The 17,192-nt window shown below is 47.2% G+C and overlaps 1 protein-coding gene across 1 annotated transcript in view; it reads left to right on the top strand.

Moving 5' to 3' along the window:
• Nucleotides 1–2,214, top strand: part of CCDC138 (coiled-coil domain containing 138) — a 76,788-nt gene extending 74,574 nt beyond the window's left edge. The window contains exon 15 of the mRNA XM_058655120.1: nt 1,751–2,214. Coding sequence (XP_058511103.1) covers nt 1,751–1,916 — 166 coding nt within the window. The 3' untranslated portion in view covers nt 1,917–2,214. The remainder of the gene's footprint in view (nt 1–1,750) is intronic.
• The last annotated feature ends 14,978 nt before the right edge of the window (nt 2,215–17,192 follow it).

Here is a 17,192-nt window from a genome sequence, read left to right as displayed (position 1 = left end):
AGTACCATTCCGTCAAACGTGATTTCCATGCTTGAGAGCTTGCATGTTTTACAGGGCCTCGGTGTACTCAAATAGTAAATGTAATGCCTCTTAAAGTTATTTGTAGATATGGAGAATGAAGGGCCAGGCGCAGTAGCCTAGTGGCTAAGTCCTCGCCTTACATGTGCCAGGATCCCGTATGGGTGCCACTTCATGTCCTGGCTGCTCCACTTCCCAGTTAGCTCCCTGCCTGTGGCCTGGGAAAGCAGTTGAGGACCCTGCATTCACCCAGGAGACCTAGAATAGACTACAGGCTTCAGGTTGGCTCAGCACTGGCCATTGTGGTCACTTGGGGAGTGAATTAGTGGATGGAAGGTCTTTCTCTCTGTCTCTCCTTCACTCTGTAAATCTGACTTTCCAATTAAAAAAAAAATCTGAAAAAAAAAAAAGATACGGATAATGGAGCCATCTTTTGTGCTTGCTACCAGGCATGGTACACTATAGTAGAGCATGGTCAAATTACACCTGTAATACCGCCAAATTGTTGACTTGGCTTGGTATTAATTAATTCATGAGCTTTTTCTAAAAGTAATCCCACAGAACAGTTATATTCTTAGACCAAAATGTTTTGCTGTTTGTGTTGTGTTTTATGGCTTAGGTTCATTTCAAGCTTAGATAAAGAAGTACGAAAAGGGCCCAGCACTGTAGCTCAATTGACTAATCCTTGCCCTTGCAAATGCTAAGGTCCCAAATTGGGTGCCAGTTCGTGCCTGGTTGTCCCACTTCCCATCCAGCTCCATGCTTGTGGCCTGGGAAAGCTGTGGAGAATGGTCCAAAGCTTTGGCACCCTATACTTGCGTGGGAGACTGAAAGAAGGCTCCTGGCTCCAGACTTCAGATTGGCTCAGCCCAGGTGTTGTGGCCACCCGCGATGTGAAGCAACAGGTGGACGGTCTTTCCCTTTGTCTCTCCTTCTCTCTGTAAAAATCTTCCTTTCTGATAAAAATAAGTAAATAAATCTAAAAATTTAAAAAAAAAACTAGAACAAAGCTTGAAGCAGAGTATTGAGAATAGTTAATACTCAGGTAAAGCACATTTTTAAAACTACAAAGATGTAAATTATTTTTCATCAGATGATGCATAAGCTGAAGATTGATCCAATGTGTAATGATAACTAAGGTACTGTTTCCAGAGTTCCATGACATCTCTTCCTTGAATAATTCTCTACTCAGACATTTCTCACAAAATGTATTTTGTTTGTCTCAGTATCTTAACCTTTTATTCAGCTATTTCCCTTTTTCTTAAAGAAAAGCAAAACAAAGATTTATTTATTTTTATTGGAAAGGCAGATCAGATTTGCAGAGAGAAGGAAAGACAGACAGAAAGCTCTTCCACCTGCTAGTTCACTCCCCAGGTAGCTGAAATGGCCAGAGCTGATCCAATCCAAAGCCAGGTGTCTGGAGTTTATTCCAGGTCTCAAACACGGGTGCAGGGTCCCAAGGCTTTGGGCCATCCTCTACTGCCTTCCCATGCACAGGCAGCAAGCTAGATAGGAGGTGAAACAGCTGGGACCTGAACCGGCACCCATCTGGGATCTCAGCACTTGCAAGGTGAGGGTTTAGCCATTGAGCCATCGCACCAGGCCCTTCCCTTCCCTAGTATATTTAAAAACAGTTGCCATCTCCTCATGTTTACCTGTAAATTCTCTCTCCACATCATTACAGATAAGCCTCCTAAGCCTGTGATTCAACAATGTGCTTCCTCTTTTACAGGAGTAACAAGAAGCTGTTTGAGCTGTTTACAATTCACCTGATGCTTCAAGAAATACAAAGGACCACACATCCAGAGCATGCGTTTCTCTGCATTAACCTGAACTCCACTCTGTTCAATTTGGGTTTAACAAAATGCAGTTCTGTGGCTTCCAATGCAAGCCACTAGACTGGCTTATCTTTTAAAGAATATGTTACGTGTTGCTTAGCAAAAGTTAAAAATCATCAAACTCAGTACAAAATTCTACCAAGTAATCAGTAGCATCACTTATCATGAAAGACAGATTTTTTTTTCAGCTTTTAAAATGAACTCTACACAAGCTATGGGATTTTTGAATATTTTGGTTCAACTAAATATACAAGATGGCATTTTAATATACAAGATGGCATTTTCAGAGTTTATGAAACTAGATTTTTCTAAAAGTATGTTAGGAAGATTCTGTCATAAAATTATGTGATTATATGGAATAAATTGGTGCTTATTTGAGACAGAATTAAATATTCTGTTTTTTAATATGCTTGAATACCTATTTTCAAAAGATACATAATTATTTTTTAGTTATCTTAATATCATGAGTTCTATGTGTCTTATTATTTTATTTTGATGATCTTTACATAGTTAATTAAGGCACAAAGGGTCAAGGGCTACAGGAAAGTAGGTAAGACCATTGTTTCCACATTCTCTTTTTTCCTTCCTGTACCTGGGTAAAGGGGGGAGATAAAGGGAGAAGTTCCACCCATCCCCCCACCCATCCCAGGATCCCCATGTGGGGCATGCTCCAAGGGCATGTGCTCAAGTGGTTTCAATAGTTCAACAGTTCTGGATTGCTGCCAGTCTTGCCACTCCAATTGTGGTGAAATCTCTCCAGAATCCACTGGCTGTTATGGTCCAACTTAGAGTTTCTGTTTGCCCAGGTATTCACTGCCAACTCTTTGCAGGGGTAGTTGATCAATTTGTGCTGTCCTCCATCCTCTGTTATGGTACCAGTGTCCTCTACAGTCTCCAGTGGACTGCCATATCTTCCATGTGCACCTGGATATGCTGTCCACTGCTCCGACTGAGCCACTGAGGAACTTCAGCTTTGACACATGCACTCCATGGTCAGACCATGGAACCTGCAATTCGCTTCGTGGTTGGGGTTCTTAGCCCAGCAGTTTAGGTGGGGGGATCCCCAAAGAAACTTCATCTGAGGTGATCCCAGACCTGATTCTTATGTGTGCTTGACAGTACAGTGTCTGGCACAGTCTGTCACTACAGTCAGCTTATGCATATGCTAGTGGTTGCAGTTGTTGAGTCAGTTCTGTCTCCAGCCCTGTCTTCTACGCAAACTAATGGGTGCTGCAGTGCAGCCTGATTCTGCCCAGCACTCACTCGATATCCAAGCAAACCAGTGAGAACTGCAGCCTAGTTGGGGTGACTTCCAATAACCCCCACCAGGCCCACCCTCTTGCTTTGGTTCTTATGCTTACCAGTATGTACAGCCGACTTGTCTAGTCTGTCTCACATCCCATTCAGCTCTCATACATGTCAATGGGAATTGAAGCCTAATTCAACACAACCAGCCCCATTATCCAGCCCACACACATGCTGGTGGGTACCACTCTGTCTAGCCATGCCTGCCCCAGTCCTGATTTTCATGCTCTCTGGTGGCAACCCAAGAGGGAGGTGCCCACTGTTTTCCTAATGGGCCCACTCCCACTTTTGGATCTTGCACTCTCCAGGTGGTTCTGCAGTTTAACTTGACAGAATTACACCACCACCCCCCATGCCAGCCTCTGCCAGCTGATGCCATGGCAAAGCCAAACCAACCCAGACCCACTCTGACTTCTGTTTGCACCAGCAGGAACAGTCAACCCAGCCTGGCTTTTCCCTGATTCAGCTCAGCTGAGGCCAACAGTAATTGTGGCCCTGCCTGGTCTGGTCTGCACCCATTCCAACTCACGCTCTCCAGTGGAAATGGTGATTCAGCAGGGAGCCTCTTGCAGCAACCCCGTCTGCTTTGCCCCCTCCCTTCCTGGTTCTCACGTGTGCTGGTTGGGTGCTGTGGCCCAATCTGGCATGGCCCGCCTCCCCTCAGCATTTCCCAGTGGGTGCTGTAGCCTGGTTGGACCCAGCCCACCCTCAATTCCAGCTCACTCTAGTTGGGGCTACAGCCTAGCCCAGCCCAGCAGGCACCCAGTCCCAGCCCTCATGTGTACTGGCATGTGTTGTAACCGAACCCAGCCCAACCCACGCTCCATTCTGGTGCTCAGATTCACCAACGGGTAATATGAACTGGCCCAGTCTGTCTTGCCCCAGACCTGAACCAAAGGTAAGCCTATGGATACTTTTTCCTGGCCTGGTCTGGACTGCTCTCTGTCGTGGTTCTTATGCTCATCTGCAGGGACTGTGTCCTGACAGAGGAGTTTCCCAAGCTTCTCCATCAGAACCTCTCCTAATGTCAGATCTCACACCCGTTGATGGGTCAATGGGCCAGCTCTACTAAGTCCACCACCTGTCCTAGCAGGAACAGTGGTCTTTCCTGACTGGCCTTCACCTATTCCAGTTTTTATTGTTGGGTGTTACAGCCCAGCCAAGCCTGGTCCGCACCCAGATGCAGCTCACACCTGGCTCAGTTGGAACATAAACCTACCCTAGCCCATCCTACACATACCCTGGTCCTCCAGAGCACCAGTTGGTGCTGGAGTCTAGCCCAGTCTGGCACATCCGGCCTCAGTCCACACTTTTGCCAAGGAACACTGCAGCCATATTCTGACCAGAATGCAGCTCCCAGTCCGGCCCCTGCACTCACCAGTGGGAACCACAACCCAACCAGGGTGTCCTTTTAGCTCCCCAACCAGGCCTATTCCCAGCCATAGATCTTTGTGCATGCCAGTGGTTGCTCTGATCCAGCTTGGCATAGTCCCTCACCTGTCATGACCTCTGCCTTTGGATGCTGTAGCCTGGCCTGACCCAGCCTACCACCAGTCCCAACTCTGACTGGTGGATGCTACAACCTGGCCCTGCTCAGTCTGCTCCCATCCTTGGTTCCTGCAAACCAATAAGTGTGACAGCCTAGCCCAGCATGACCTGTGCTGCAGCCTGGTTTCTGCACTTGCCAGTGAGCTAAGGTTTGCTCGGCCTTGCCTGATCCACCCCTTTCCAAAACCAACTCATACATTAGCCAACAGTTGGAGCTACCTTGCCCAGCTTGCCCAGCTCCCAGGCCTGGACCATGTCATCTCCAGCAGGAACTATGGCCCACTAGGGGAGTTTCCCACATAACCCCCCTTGGCCCACTTTCAGACCCAGATCTGATGCATCCCAGTGGGTGCTAGGTCCTTGCCTGGCATAGCCTACCCTTCCATCTTGGCCTAGTATGAGCTGGTGAACATTATGGCCTGGCCTGCTCCACACCTTGTTTTATGATGCACATGCAGGTGCTGCAGCCTGGATCCTCCCAGGCTGTTCTCAGTCCTTGTACTCATGAGTATGGCAGGATCCATGCTCACACCTAGCTCAGTCCATCACCACCCTAACTCTTGAGCTATCCAGTGGGACTTGTATTTCTACAGGGTTTGGTCCACATATCTCCCAGAGATATCACGTCATACCAGGTTCTCTTGTGTGTTTGTTAGTGTCATGGCCCTGCCTAATATGATCCGTCCCCTGTTCCAACAGTCAGTCTGGTATTGGATCTAGCCCTGATAGACAGGTCCCCAGCCCTAGCTTTCACAAGGACTGGAGTGTGTTGGTTAGTGGTGTTCTGCGCTCATAGCCCATCTCAGGACTCCCTTGTAAGCTGGTGTATCAGTTTGATCCATATAGATCTTCCAGTCTCTCCCCTCCAAATCACTAGGTCTCGGTCCCCTCGCTTATCTGCAAGTACATTGACCCTGTTGCTGAGCATCCCTCAGGATTCATTCCTCACATACACACACGGTGGCCTTATCCATGGATGTCCTTGGCAGCAATTCCATACCCCCAATACCCCAGGGCTCGCCTCCGGGTGGTCAGTGGGCAGAGCCCAGCACCAATGGGCACTGTGGCCGCCTGCATGCCCAGGCATGCCTGGGACTCACTCAGCACTTGGCAGCAGTGGCTGTGGCTAGAACCCCAAGCATTGAGTCCAACCTGGCTCTGGTACTCCCAGCAGCTGCCACACTAGGAAGTTCCCACCATCCAAGCCCCGAGGTCCGACTCCCCTAGGCCCCTCCTGCCGCAAGGTGGTGGCTCTGTGTGTCTTAGATAAAGATATCTGCTCTACCATTGATGGGGTTCTTTTAGAAAACAACTTTTACTTTTTTGATATAATTTATTATTGAAATGCCATGTAAGAATTTTTTTTATTTTTTTATTTTTTATTATTACAGAGTCAGATATACAGAGAGGAGAAGAGACAGAGAGGAAGTGGAGCTGCCGGGACTAGAACCAGTGACCACACGGGATCCCGGCACATTCAAGGCGAGGACCCCAGCCACTAGGCCATGCCGCCGGGCCCACATGTAAGAATTTTTAAGAAGTAAAAAATAAAAATGTTCCAGTCCTATTACGGTACGTATATCTTGGTATAGCCAGTGATGAGTGGCATGGCCAGAAGTGAGATCTAGGGTTGGTGGAGAGGGTGAGACTTGGGACATAAGCTGAACACTAAGGTACAGCGGAAAGGAGTCATAAACTTACATGAAGTCATTGTGTGATTAGAAGTTTTAATGATGTAGAAAAATAAGAAATTTGGGCTGCTTAAAATGAATATAACAAAATGTACCATTTGTGAAGCAGAAACAGAATAGGTTGAGGTGAATATAGTGAGACAAAAAATTAAAGGAAAAGCAAAAATGTACATTGGAAGCAAACAAAAATGACAAATCTGGAGAACATAGCAGCTGCAGGTGCTGCCACGAATCCCAAGGGACGCAGGAGGACAGAGACGTCAGTTTACCAGGGACCTCAGGCCTGGGGTTTCTGAAGAACGGGCAGAGCAGGTGGAACAGGAGTGGTCTGGAAAGACAGGGAATGTGTTCTGTCTTCAGACACTCCAGTATGTGGCTGGTGAGCAAGCAGCTGAGACGGCAACTAGCGAAGAATGAACTGTATTGGAAACAGTTAAAAGGCAAATTCCCACAGTTGGTAGAGGGAGAAAGGACTGACAGCCTGGCCTGCTTTCATTCTTGAGTTTTTATGGACAGGAGTATGGGTCCCCGGTCTCCCGTTGCTTTTCTCTTCTCTCTTTTGGGGAAGTTTGGGTGGGGAAGTTTTTGGATGTGAACTTCCCCTTGACAACCCTTCCATATAATACTGGCTATCAGAGTTCCCATCTACTGCTGAAGCAAGGGACTCCTTCAATCCAGTGATCGTAGCCTTTCGGGCCACTCCCTAAGGTCAGTGAATTCCTTTTAATAAAGAGCAGGTAAGGACATGTTGGGCTAGGGGAGAGAGGTAAGAGGTTGGGTCCTACCTCTTTGCTCATTATACTGCACTTGAATTTATTTTCCTCCTGTTTTCTTTAGCCTCTTGTTGACCTGATGCTTGAGTTCACTCAATACAGAAATAAAAACTGAGATGTAACACAGAAAGTTTATCGAGTGAGAAGAAGGAAAGAGAAAAGCTCTCTGACTTGCTGGAGACCAGTGGTGCAGGAAGGGGCCCCAGAGTGCGCTAGGGTGTGGGCCCTGGGTGTTTGGTAGGTGGTTTCACTTCTCTGGTCTTTGCACTCTAGGTGGCGACAGGAGCAGAGTGTGAGGCAGCTTTTGATTGGGTTAGGGCTCTGAGCACAAGCACAGAAGGGGTTTGGGGTTAGCTTTCTTATGTTCACAAGCACCATATAGATATGGAAGGGGATCTGATTGATCATGCTATATAGCACACGCTCAAATGGACTTGGCTTACAAATTAAGGAAGGAGAAGGAGGAATGAGAAGTTATTCACCATTTTGAGTTAAGTTGCCCATTTTGAAACCCACTGGAAGATCCCTATCCCTACCTACAGGGTCACAGGGTTACAGGGTCCCTTTGCTCAGCCTCTCTCCCCAGTGAGTGGAGGATGCAATTGCTCTTGGATGTTGAAATTGCCACTGCTCGAGCTACTTCATGCTGGAAATGGGTGGCTTCAGTTTGGGTGGTCTTCCAGTGAGAACTGAACAAGGGAACCCAAGGAGAAGTCATTTGGTGTGGATAGCCAAGGCACCATTATGAGGACCATTCATAGTCTGATTTGATCGATTTGATGCAAGATGAATCTTACCATTCCGTTTAGAAGGCACAGGCCACAGAGTAGTATAAGAATGAAAATCAGGATGGGAGCTCTTGGGATAAGTTCTGCCAAAGTAGATATTGGAAACACTCTACTGGCTCCATGAGTAATGAGGCTCTGTGGCTATTTGGAGGTTTGTTGTCGCTCTCAGTGTTTCACATCATCATCTAAGGTCTTACTTGTAAGTAGTGAATCCAGGATTGAGAGCTGCAACCTTTTTTTTTTTTTTAAAGATTTATTCATTTTATTACAGCCAGATACACAGAGAGGAGGAGAGACAGAAAGGAAGATCTTCCGTCCGATGATTCACTCCCCAAGTGAGCCGCAACGGGCCGATGCGCGCCGATCCGAAGCCTGGAACCTGGAACCTCTTCGGGGTCTCCCACGCGGGTGCAGGGTCCCAATGCATTGGGCCGTCCTCGACTGCTCTCCCAGGCCACAAGCAGGGAGCTGGATGGGAAGTGGAGCTGCCGGGATTAGAACCGGCACCCATATGGGATCCCGGGGCTTCCAAGGCGAGGACTTTAGCCGCCAGGCCACGCCGCCGGGCTCGAGACCTGCAACCTTAACTACCGTTGGAGTTAAGGATTATTGGAAAAGTCCCTCCCATCTGAGCCTACTGAGGTCTTGAATATCCAGAAACTTTATCAGAATGAAGGCACCTGAATAGAAGAGGGCTAGGCTCAGCTGAAAGAGGCCACCAGGAGCTGTTAAACTCTGCATGTTTTGGGGGAGGAGGGTGGGGATTTAACACCGCTCCCGTTTCCTCATCAAGGAGGGTATCATTTTTGAAAATAGAATGCACATACGAAGTCTCAAAGGGGCTTATGAGTTTTTCTGACCTAAATTAAAGCCACTGACAAAACCATGGGCTATGGCAATTTAGTTTCTTGGGTTAACTATCACTTAAGGATTCTATTGATCCTTCCTACCTGGCCTGATGAGTGAAGGTGATTATACATTCCCAGAAGCTATAAGAATCTCCTGATTTCTAACCTAGTGATTTCAGTCTGGAGACTACAGGGGACCCCAGATGGAGGAATAATATAAGTTACTAACACTTCTCCTACTTCTACAGCTTGCTCAATGCCACAGTAGGTAAGTCCTGCCCGCCCTGTAGAGGTGTCCACAGGACCTGGAGGTCATACTCTTTTTCAAGATAGTTTTCCTGCTACTGTGCTGCTGGGCTCTGTAAGTGAGCATTTTGGAAATTAGTCCTGTTTTTAAGCACTTCCTGAAAAACTTTATGTTGTTTTTTTTTTTTCCTGCAAAAATCTTATTTATTAACATGTAGGTATTGTTCTGACCTAGATGGCAAGTATCATGGAATTCCTTGATTACTTTCCACTGAAGATTTTTAGGTAAAAATGTTCAGCCCTGGTCACCTGATCATCCTTCCACCCGCCTTGAGGAACTAGTAAACTTCCTTGTTGGGAGCCTTCCTCAAAAGAGTAGCTGGTGGGGCCTGGCGGTGTGGCCTAGCGGCTAAAGTCCTCGCCTTGAAAGCCCCGGGATCCCATGTGGGCGCCAGTTCTAATCCTGGCAGCTCCACTTCCCATCCAGCTCCCTGCTTGTGGCCTGGGAAAGCAGTTGAGGACGGCCCAATGCACTGGGACCCTGTACCCGCGTGGGAGACTCGGAAGAGGTTCCAGGTTCCCAGCATCGGATCGGCGCGCATCGGCCCGTTGCGGCTCACTTGGGGAGTGAATCATCGGACGGAAGATCTTCCTTTCTGTCTCTCCTCCTCTCTGTATATCTGGCTGTAATAAAATGAATAAATCTTTAAAAAAAAAAAAAAAGAGTAGCTGGTGGGTTTAAGGGTAGGAGGGACCCCGACCATAGAATGGTGTATTCAGCCTCTCGAGTGATATGTCCTGGCATTTCCCTTGCTCACTGGCCCTCACAATGAATAACTGCCAAGTTTTTAGGCTTATGGACCATTTCAATTAACCAGAAGATTCTTTTTTTTCATTTTTATCTTATTTTTAATGTTGTTTATGAGTCAAGAAGGATGTATACCCATGTGGGCCACTGATTAGATGGGAAAGGTCAAGGCATGTAGGAAGGTGGATGGGACAATTGTTTCCATTTGTTTTTTGCTTTTTCTGCTGTATCTGGGGGGGGGGTGGGGCAAGAGGAAGATAGGAAAGAAGCAGAGGGGGCTGCTTCTTGCTGCCAAACTACATCAGCACCCAGGGATAGGGAGCAGCCACTTGAGGTCATAGAGGCCTCAGTGTGGGCAAGGATGTTCCAAGGTATTACTTGAATGGTTTTTTTTTTTAAAAAAAGATTTATTTCTATTTTATTACAAAGTCAGATATACAGAGAGAGGAGGAGAGACAGAGAGGAAGATCTTCCATCCGATGATTCATTTCCCAAGTGAGCCGCAACAGCCGATGCTGTGCTGATCCAAAGCTAGGAACCTGGAACCTCTTCCGGGTCTCCCACGTGGGTGCAGGGTCCTAAAACTTTGGGCTTTGGGCCATCCTCGACTGCTTTCCCAGGCCACAAGCAGGGAGCTGGATGGGAAGTGGAGCTGCCGGGATTAGAACCGGCGCCCATATGGGATCCTGGGGCATTCAAGGCAAGGACTTTAGCTGCTAGGCCATGGCGCCGGGCCCACTTGAATGGTTTTGATAGTTCTCAGACGTTGTTGGTTTTGTTACTTATACCAAGGTGGAGAAAATCTTTCCAAGGTCTGTTGGTTAACAAAGTCCATCCACCTTAAAGCATCTACATACGCAGAAACTTGCTGCCAAAGCTTGACCAGGAGAGTTGTCAAGCAACCTGTTCTGCTTCCCGTAGGCAGAGTTTCTTAGCTGTGCATTACAGGGCTTCCAGGTCAAGTCAGTCATCCTTGTTCCAAATGTCCGTGAGCGTAGACAGTGACCATGGACAACAGAGAAAGCATACTTGGATCCAGTATATGTGTTAACCCTCATACCCTGCGTGAGCTTGAGAACTTGTGTTAGGGCTGTGAGCTCAGTCTTTGAGCAACAGTTCCCAGAGAGAGAGGTCCTGACTCAACTCTCTCTAAATCACTACTAAAGCACAGCTGGCTCTCCCTACTACCCTCCCCAACAAAGAATCTTCTATCAGTATTCCAGATCCTATCAGAGTTGGGGAGTGGGCATAACAGAGACCCTCTATCATCCATTGTCCCTAGATGAGAATTAATGCAGTTGATATGTTCTTATTGTTTTTCTCAAGCAAATAAGTGGCTGGATTTAGTCCCTATCAAATCTCAAAGGAACTGCCAGAATCTTCCAGGAAAAATGTTTGAAACCTTGAAGATTCAAGACATCCAATCAGGTTTGGAAATGTAGAAGTCACTCAGTATCATGGGGGGATTTGATAGTTAAAGGTTTGCCAAGTGTTACCTTGTGAGCAACATACACTAGCGCTCCTGCAGCACCTCTTAGCACTGGGATTGAGTTCTTTGCTCAGGTTGGCAACAGGTTGGAGAGAAGGACTCATGGACTGGGTGTGAGCATTCCACAACATTCGCTGGGTGGGAATCCTGGGTGGGAAGCCCCAGAGCCTTTTTTAGACATGTAAAAGCCCTTTCTTGGATTCCTACTGGAGAGCATGAGTTCTGGTTTGTTTAGCATCCCTAAAGAGCCAATGCAGAGGTGTAGCCTTCTCAGCATACTCCAAAATCCAATCTCTGCAGAAACCCAGCACTTCCATGAAAGCTCTAAGCTACCTGAGAGTGTTGGGTCTTATTTGCTGTTTATGTAAGGCCCACTTGCCTTTGGATATAAGGAGCCCTAAATATCTGACCTGTGGAGGACAATCTGAGCCTTTTTTTCCAAACATTTTTTTTTAACCACTGCAACGCAGCAATTCATAGCCTCGGTTTCCCCATAGATGGATGTTTCAGGTCACCTGCATACTCTAGAAACGTTTCTCGATAACGCCAGTCCATTAAATCCCTAGAGAGGGTCAAATCAAACAAATGAGAGTTATGTATGCATCCTTGGGGGAGCACTGTCTACATGTGTTTTCCAACTCTGTGGACTCTTAAAGGCAGACAATGGATGACTTCCTGGGTCAATAGGTATGCAGAAAAAAAGCATCTTTGGTCTAATACTGAGTAGAAACTCAGGGTCTTGGGGATTTGGGCCGTGAAGTGTAATGGTTGGTTACCACTGGGAGAAGCAAGATCACCTCATCACCTCATTGATGAGCCTGATATCTCAAAATATTCTCTCCATTTATTTGGATCCTTTTGGACAGCCATGGCTGGGGGAATTGTAAGAGCTACTCCGTAAGTGTTGCTGTTTAAAGGAGACTATGATGAGTTCAAGGCTCATTCTCTCTCTCTTTTAACCTCTGGTTATAAGGGGTATTGTTTTTGGTGAGGGTGATGGATCCAGTCTTTCAGCTTGATCTTAAGAGATACAGCCATTCTTGCCTTTTCCCCAAGTGCCATCAGTCCACACTTGGGGGGACTCGGGAATGGGGAAGCATCCCACAACTCCTGGGTTTGAAAAAGAAGATCTTGGACCAGAAAGAGAATGGGGGGCCTTTGGTATGACAAAAAAAGGAGTGGATGAAGCAGAAATCCCCAAAATAACAAGTAGCTAAGGGTGAGAAATATTTATGGGTTGCTCAGTAAGTTCCAAACTGTTACTTGACATTTGCTAGACTTGGGTCTAGAAAAGGAGGAGAAAGAAGCAGTCCCATATCAACCAGGAAGATAACTGGTTGCCCCTGGTGATTAACACTGCCTGGGTTCCTCAAGTTGAACTTGAGTAATGGGAACTAATGTCAATGGTCATACTCTGTATCCTCATTGGTCATCTTTGGGCGTCCCCTGTATTCATACTCTCAGGAAACTGGGGGCAATGACTTTTCCAGTAGTCACCCATACAAATCAGGCAGGGCCCTGGAATTTTCTGCCTCTTCGAGGGACATGCCGGTTTTAAGTGCTCCAGCTTACAGCAGAGGAAACCTGCCTATTTTGTTTTTTTTCTGGGAGGTCTCATAGGGGTGTCCTCTCCCAATGTCTCCGATCCTCTTTCTGAACTTTCCTGGTCCTAGTTGTAGTAGACCTTAGTGGCCTTGGAAAGCAGATTGTCCAGGGTTTTATCTATGTCTACTACCAGTTTTGGAGCTTATGGTGGATGTCTGAGCAGGTTAATTCAGAAACTTGTCCCAGAGGAGAACCTCCCCTCCAGCTGCTCCAGAGCTAACAAGGTGTGCTTTATTGCAGTCCCTCAGTCACTATAGAAAAACTTAGAGGAGTGGCTTGTTTCCCTGGTGAGCCAGGGAGCACTGGGCATAATTCACAGGTTTTACCCTGGTGCTCTTAAGACGCTGTGTAACACAGAGGAAGTGTTTACAGCACCAGTTCTCACGAGGATCTTCAGAGTCCCCATCAGGCTGAGCTTTTACTGTGGCTGCCTCTGGGGCTATTTTGGTATCTCTTTAAATGTAGTAGTCAGGCCCTTCCTGCCTGCATTTGCCGTTCTTTTTTCCTTAGAATTTAATCCAAGATGAGATTAATGTCTCTCTTGGTTTGATGGTATAGGCACAATGCTGATCAAAACGACTAATGATGTATCTGGGTCCTTAGTGAATCTTCCCTGTTCTTGTCTTCCCTCTCTGAATTCTGAAATATTCAATAGGACCTTAATTAATGACTCCTGCTGGGACCAGCCCAAGAAGCATCGTATTGGGGTTAGTACAGAGCACACAGGCCCCATGTAGGGCTGAGCCAGGGACGAGATCTGGAATCAGTTCTCCCAGCTAGCCAGGGGATAAGAATTTTAGTATATTTCAATGTTTCTGCTCCCCCACACCCCTCTCCCAAGGGACCCAAGGCAGGAGTGACACTCAGGATGTGGGAAGAAACAATCTAATAGGCCCTCCCTCATCCATTCAGGGCAGTCCCTGAACATTGGATGCATCAACAGAGCAAATGTAACCTTAGAAAGGTATTACCACTAGCTGTTTGCTCTTTGCAGCCCTGTCTCCTTGTCTCTCAAGGGATAAGTGGGTCAAGCCTGAGTACACGCAAAGATGAAAACACCTGTCTTCGGTCGTTGGGGGACGGGATGAAGAGAGTGGTGGGGGTCTCTGACCAGTGTTGGAAGGAGCAATTTAGAGGACATTGTGGGAGACTTTCGACCATGTTGTCCCCCTCTGTGAAAAAAAAGATGGAGAGGAGGGTCAGACAGGGTATCCCCTAAACCCATCTTTCCTTTCCCCTTGGCTAGGAGTCCCCAGGACTTTTTAAGGCAAGGATTCTAGTGTGGTCCTTGAAGAGACACCTAATTCTACAACCAGAATATAATCACACCTTCCCCATGTATGGACGTTGGCGTCTTAGTCCTTTTTCTGTACAGCATCTCCCTGGGGAAGCCCCAAAGGAGTAAGGTGTTCACCAGCAGTTGTGAATTTGGTAGAGGGGAGTGGGAAGGGGGACTTCCCTGGATCCTGAGACTCAGGAGAAACCTGGGCACTCAACAGTCCTGTCTCCAGCCCAGAGCCCATTGCAGTCCGACATACTGACTGTCGAGGAGGAAGTCCATTTATAGAGGAGGCACAGGCGGAGTCTCATGAATCGGTTTGCTGGTCTTGGTACCAAAATGTTGCATCAGGAAAGTGCTCCCTGGTTCTTGACCTCACTTAATACAGAAATATTTAAAATCCATGATGTATAGTAAAAGTAAGTTTATTGAGTGAGCAGGAAGGAGGGGGGAAAGCTCTCTGACTTACTGGAAACCAGTAGTGCAGATGGGTCCAGGGCAAGGCATGCATTGAAGGTGTGGGACCCCGAGTCTTTGGTGATTTAACTTATTCTTTTGCTTGTGTCTCTTGGGCAGTAGCATAGGCACGGAGTATGAGGTAGCTGTTGAGTCGGGATGCCGAGGACGAACACGGAAGGGGGCGCTGGAGTTGGTTTTCTTGCTTTGTTCACAAGGACCGCACAGGTGTAGAAGGGCATCTGACTGGTAGTGCCGTGGTGTGAATGAACTTGGTGTGCAAATTAAGGAAGAAGGAGGAAAGGAAGGAGCAGCCATGTTGGATTTGGTTGTGCGTTTGAGAAAGGCTCGCTCCGTATGGGTCCACCTGCCCTACACTCTCGTACATAAATAGGCTAAGCTCCACCTAGCTGTCTTAAAGTCTTGAGTCAAAGACCTACAAGTGCATATTTAAAAAAACCCAGAAAACTGGACTCTATGTTTTGATACGTTATGTAAAAACAAACGAAATTTAAAAACAAAATACAATTACCTATAAGAGAAGGAAAACCAAGATACTCTAACGGCATGCTAGAAATTAAAGTTCCATAGAGGAAAATTAACCCAAGAGTCCTTACCTGCTGAAGGCCCCAGGGAAGACATTTCCAGGCATGTGGGTGGGTGGAATTACACCACTTATGTGCTTTTCTCAAGAAATGAAATGATTTAAAGATTACCTAACCTAAGATGAAGGAAAAAAACAAGTTTTCAAAAATGAATTTCATATCGCAAGGAAACGCTAAAACCTTTCCCGTGTCGGTCAGTCTCCAGGTGCCTCTCTGCTGTTGTTCTGTGCTCTCCTATTTCCTGGAATGTGCCTTCTCTGCTTCAAACTGGCTAATGTTCCTCCATCTGTTTAAACGTGTCCTTACCCTGTGCTGCCATCTTGAATCTCTCAACAAATTCTTAGTTTCAATTTGAATCATGTAACAGTAATCATGTCTCCTTATGGCCTTAGAAACTGAAGGTGTGTTTGTGTTTTCCAGCCTTGAAAACATGCAGCGGGCTATAGGGCTATACACCACTTCCCAGCTCCTGAGGAGTCGGGTGTCCTCCAGAGGGCTCCTGTGGGGGAGGAAGTTCACAAGGCCACGATGGCTGGGCCACCTGGAGCCTCTCTCGGGAGCAGAACCAGCTACGTGGCTGTGGCAACACCAGGAAAAAACATCCCGTGTGGTTCTACGGGTTTTCTGTGCATGCGTGATTTGACCATCTGCACCGTCTGCACACTGCATGGCATAGGAGGAGGACAGTATTCTTTTTTAAGATTTTGAAAAATTGTTATTGGAAAGTCAGACATACAGAGAGGAGGAAAAACAGAGAGGAAGATCTTCCGTCTGATGATTCACTCCCCAAGAGGCCACAATGATTGGAGCTGAGCCAAACTGAAGCAATGAGCCAGGAGACTCTTCTGGGTCTCCCATGAGGGTGCAGGGTCCCAATGCATTGGGTTGTCCTCAACTGCTTTCCCAGGCCACAGGCAGGGAGCTGGATGGGAAGCAGAGCTGCCGGAAAATGAACCAGTGTCACTGGGACACGAACCAGCGCCCATATGGGATCCTGGTGCCTGCAATGTGAGGACTTCAGTTGCTAGGCTACTGTGCCGGTCCTGGTGGTGATTGTTTTAAAGATTTATTTAAAATATTTAAAGACGGAGAAAGAGAAAGAGAAAGAGGTGTCTGCTATCTGCTGGCTCACTTTCTTGGGGCTGCAACACTCGGTGCTGGGACATGCTAAACCAGGAGTCAGGAACTTCATCTGGGTTTCCCATGTGGGTTTAGGAGCTCAAAACATTTGGCTAAATCTTCAGTTTTCCCAGGCTATTAGCAGGCAGTTTGATTCAAACTGGAGCAGCTGAGGGCTCAGTGCAATAGCCTAATGGCTAAATGCTCGCCTTGATTCTGTTGGGATCCCATATTGGGTGCCGGTTTATATCCCAGCTACTCCACTTCCCATCCAGCTCCCGTCCATTGCTGGAGCTCTGGTCATAAGGGGAGTGAACCAGCAATGGAAGATCTTTCTTTTCTTCTCTGTGTAACTCTGCCTTTCCAATAAAAAAAAATAAAAATAAAATATATCTTTTTTTTTTTAAGTGGAGCAGTTGGGACATGAACCTGCGCCCATATGGGATGACAGTGGCACAAACTGAGGCTTTACCCACTATGCCACACCTTCCTCACGCCCATGCCCCTTGCCCTGGATAACGGAGTGCAGTCTGTTGACGGGTATGCTAGTGGGATGGCCTGGACATGACACTTCCCAGTTCCAAACCTGGGCTTTTAGAATTGCTGTGTTTCTGCTTTGAAATGCCAAAGCCAAGAGCAGGGTGAGGACATGCCTGGGCTCGCCACTGGCTGAGGTGAGGATGAAAGGCAGTGGTGCTGAGCCGCCCCAGGGAAGGGCTCTGGCAGGCAGAGGCCCAGCCCCGGTCAGCAGAGCCGCAGGGCTGAACAAGGGCGCG

The sequence above is a fragment of the Ochotona princeps genome, chromosome 26 (genome assembly GCF_030435755.1).
Source record: "Ochotona princeps isolate mOchPri1 chromosome 26, mOchPri1.hap1, whole genome shotgun sequence".
Taxonomy (NCBI): Eukaryota; Metazoa; Chordata; class Mammalia; order Lagomorpha; family Ochotonidae; genus Ochotona; species Ochotona princeps.
The sequence above is the reverse complement of the archived record's forward strand: the minus strand, read 5'-3'. Positions and strand labels throughout refer to the sequence as shown.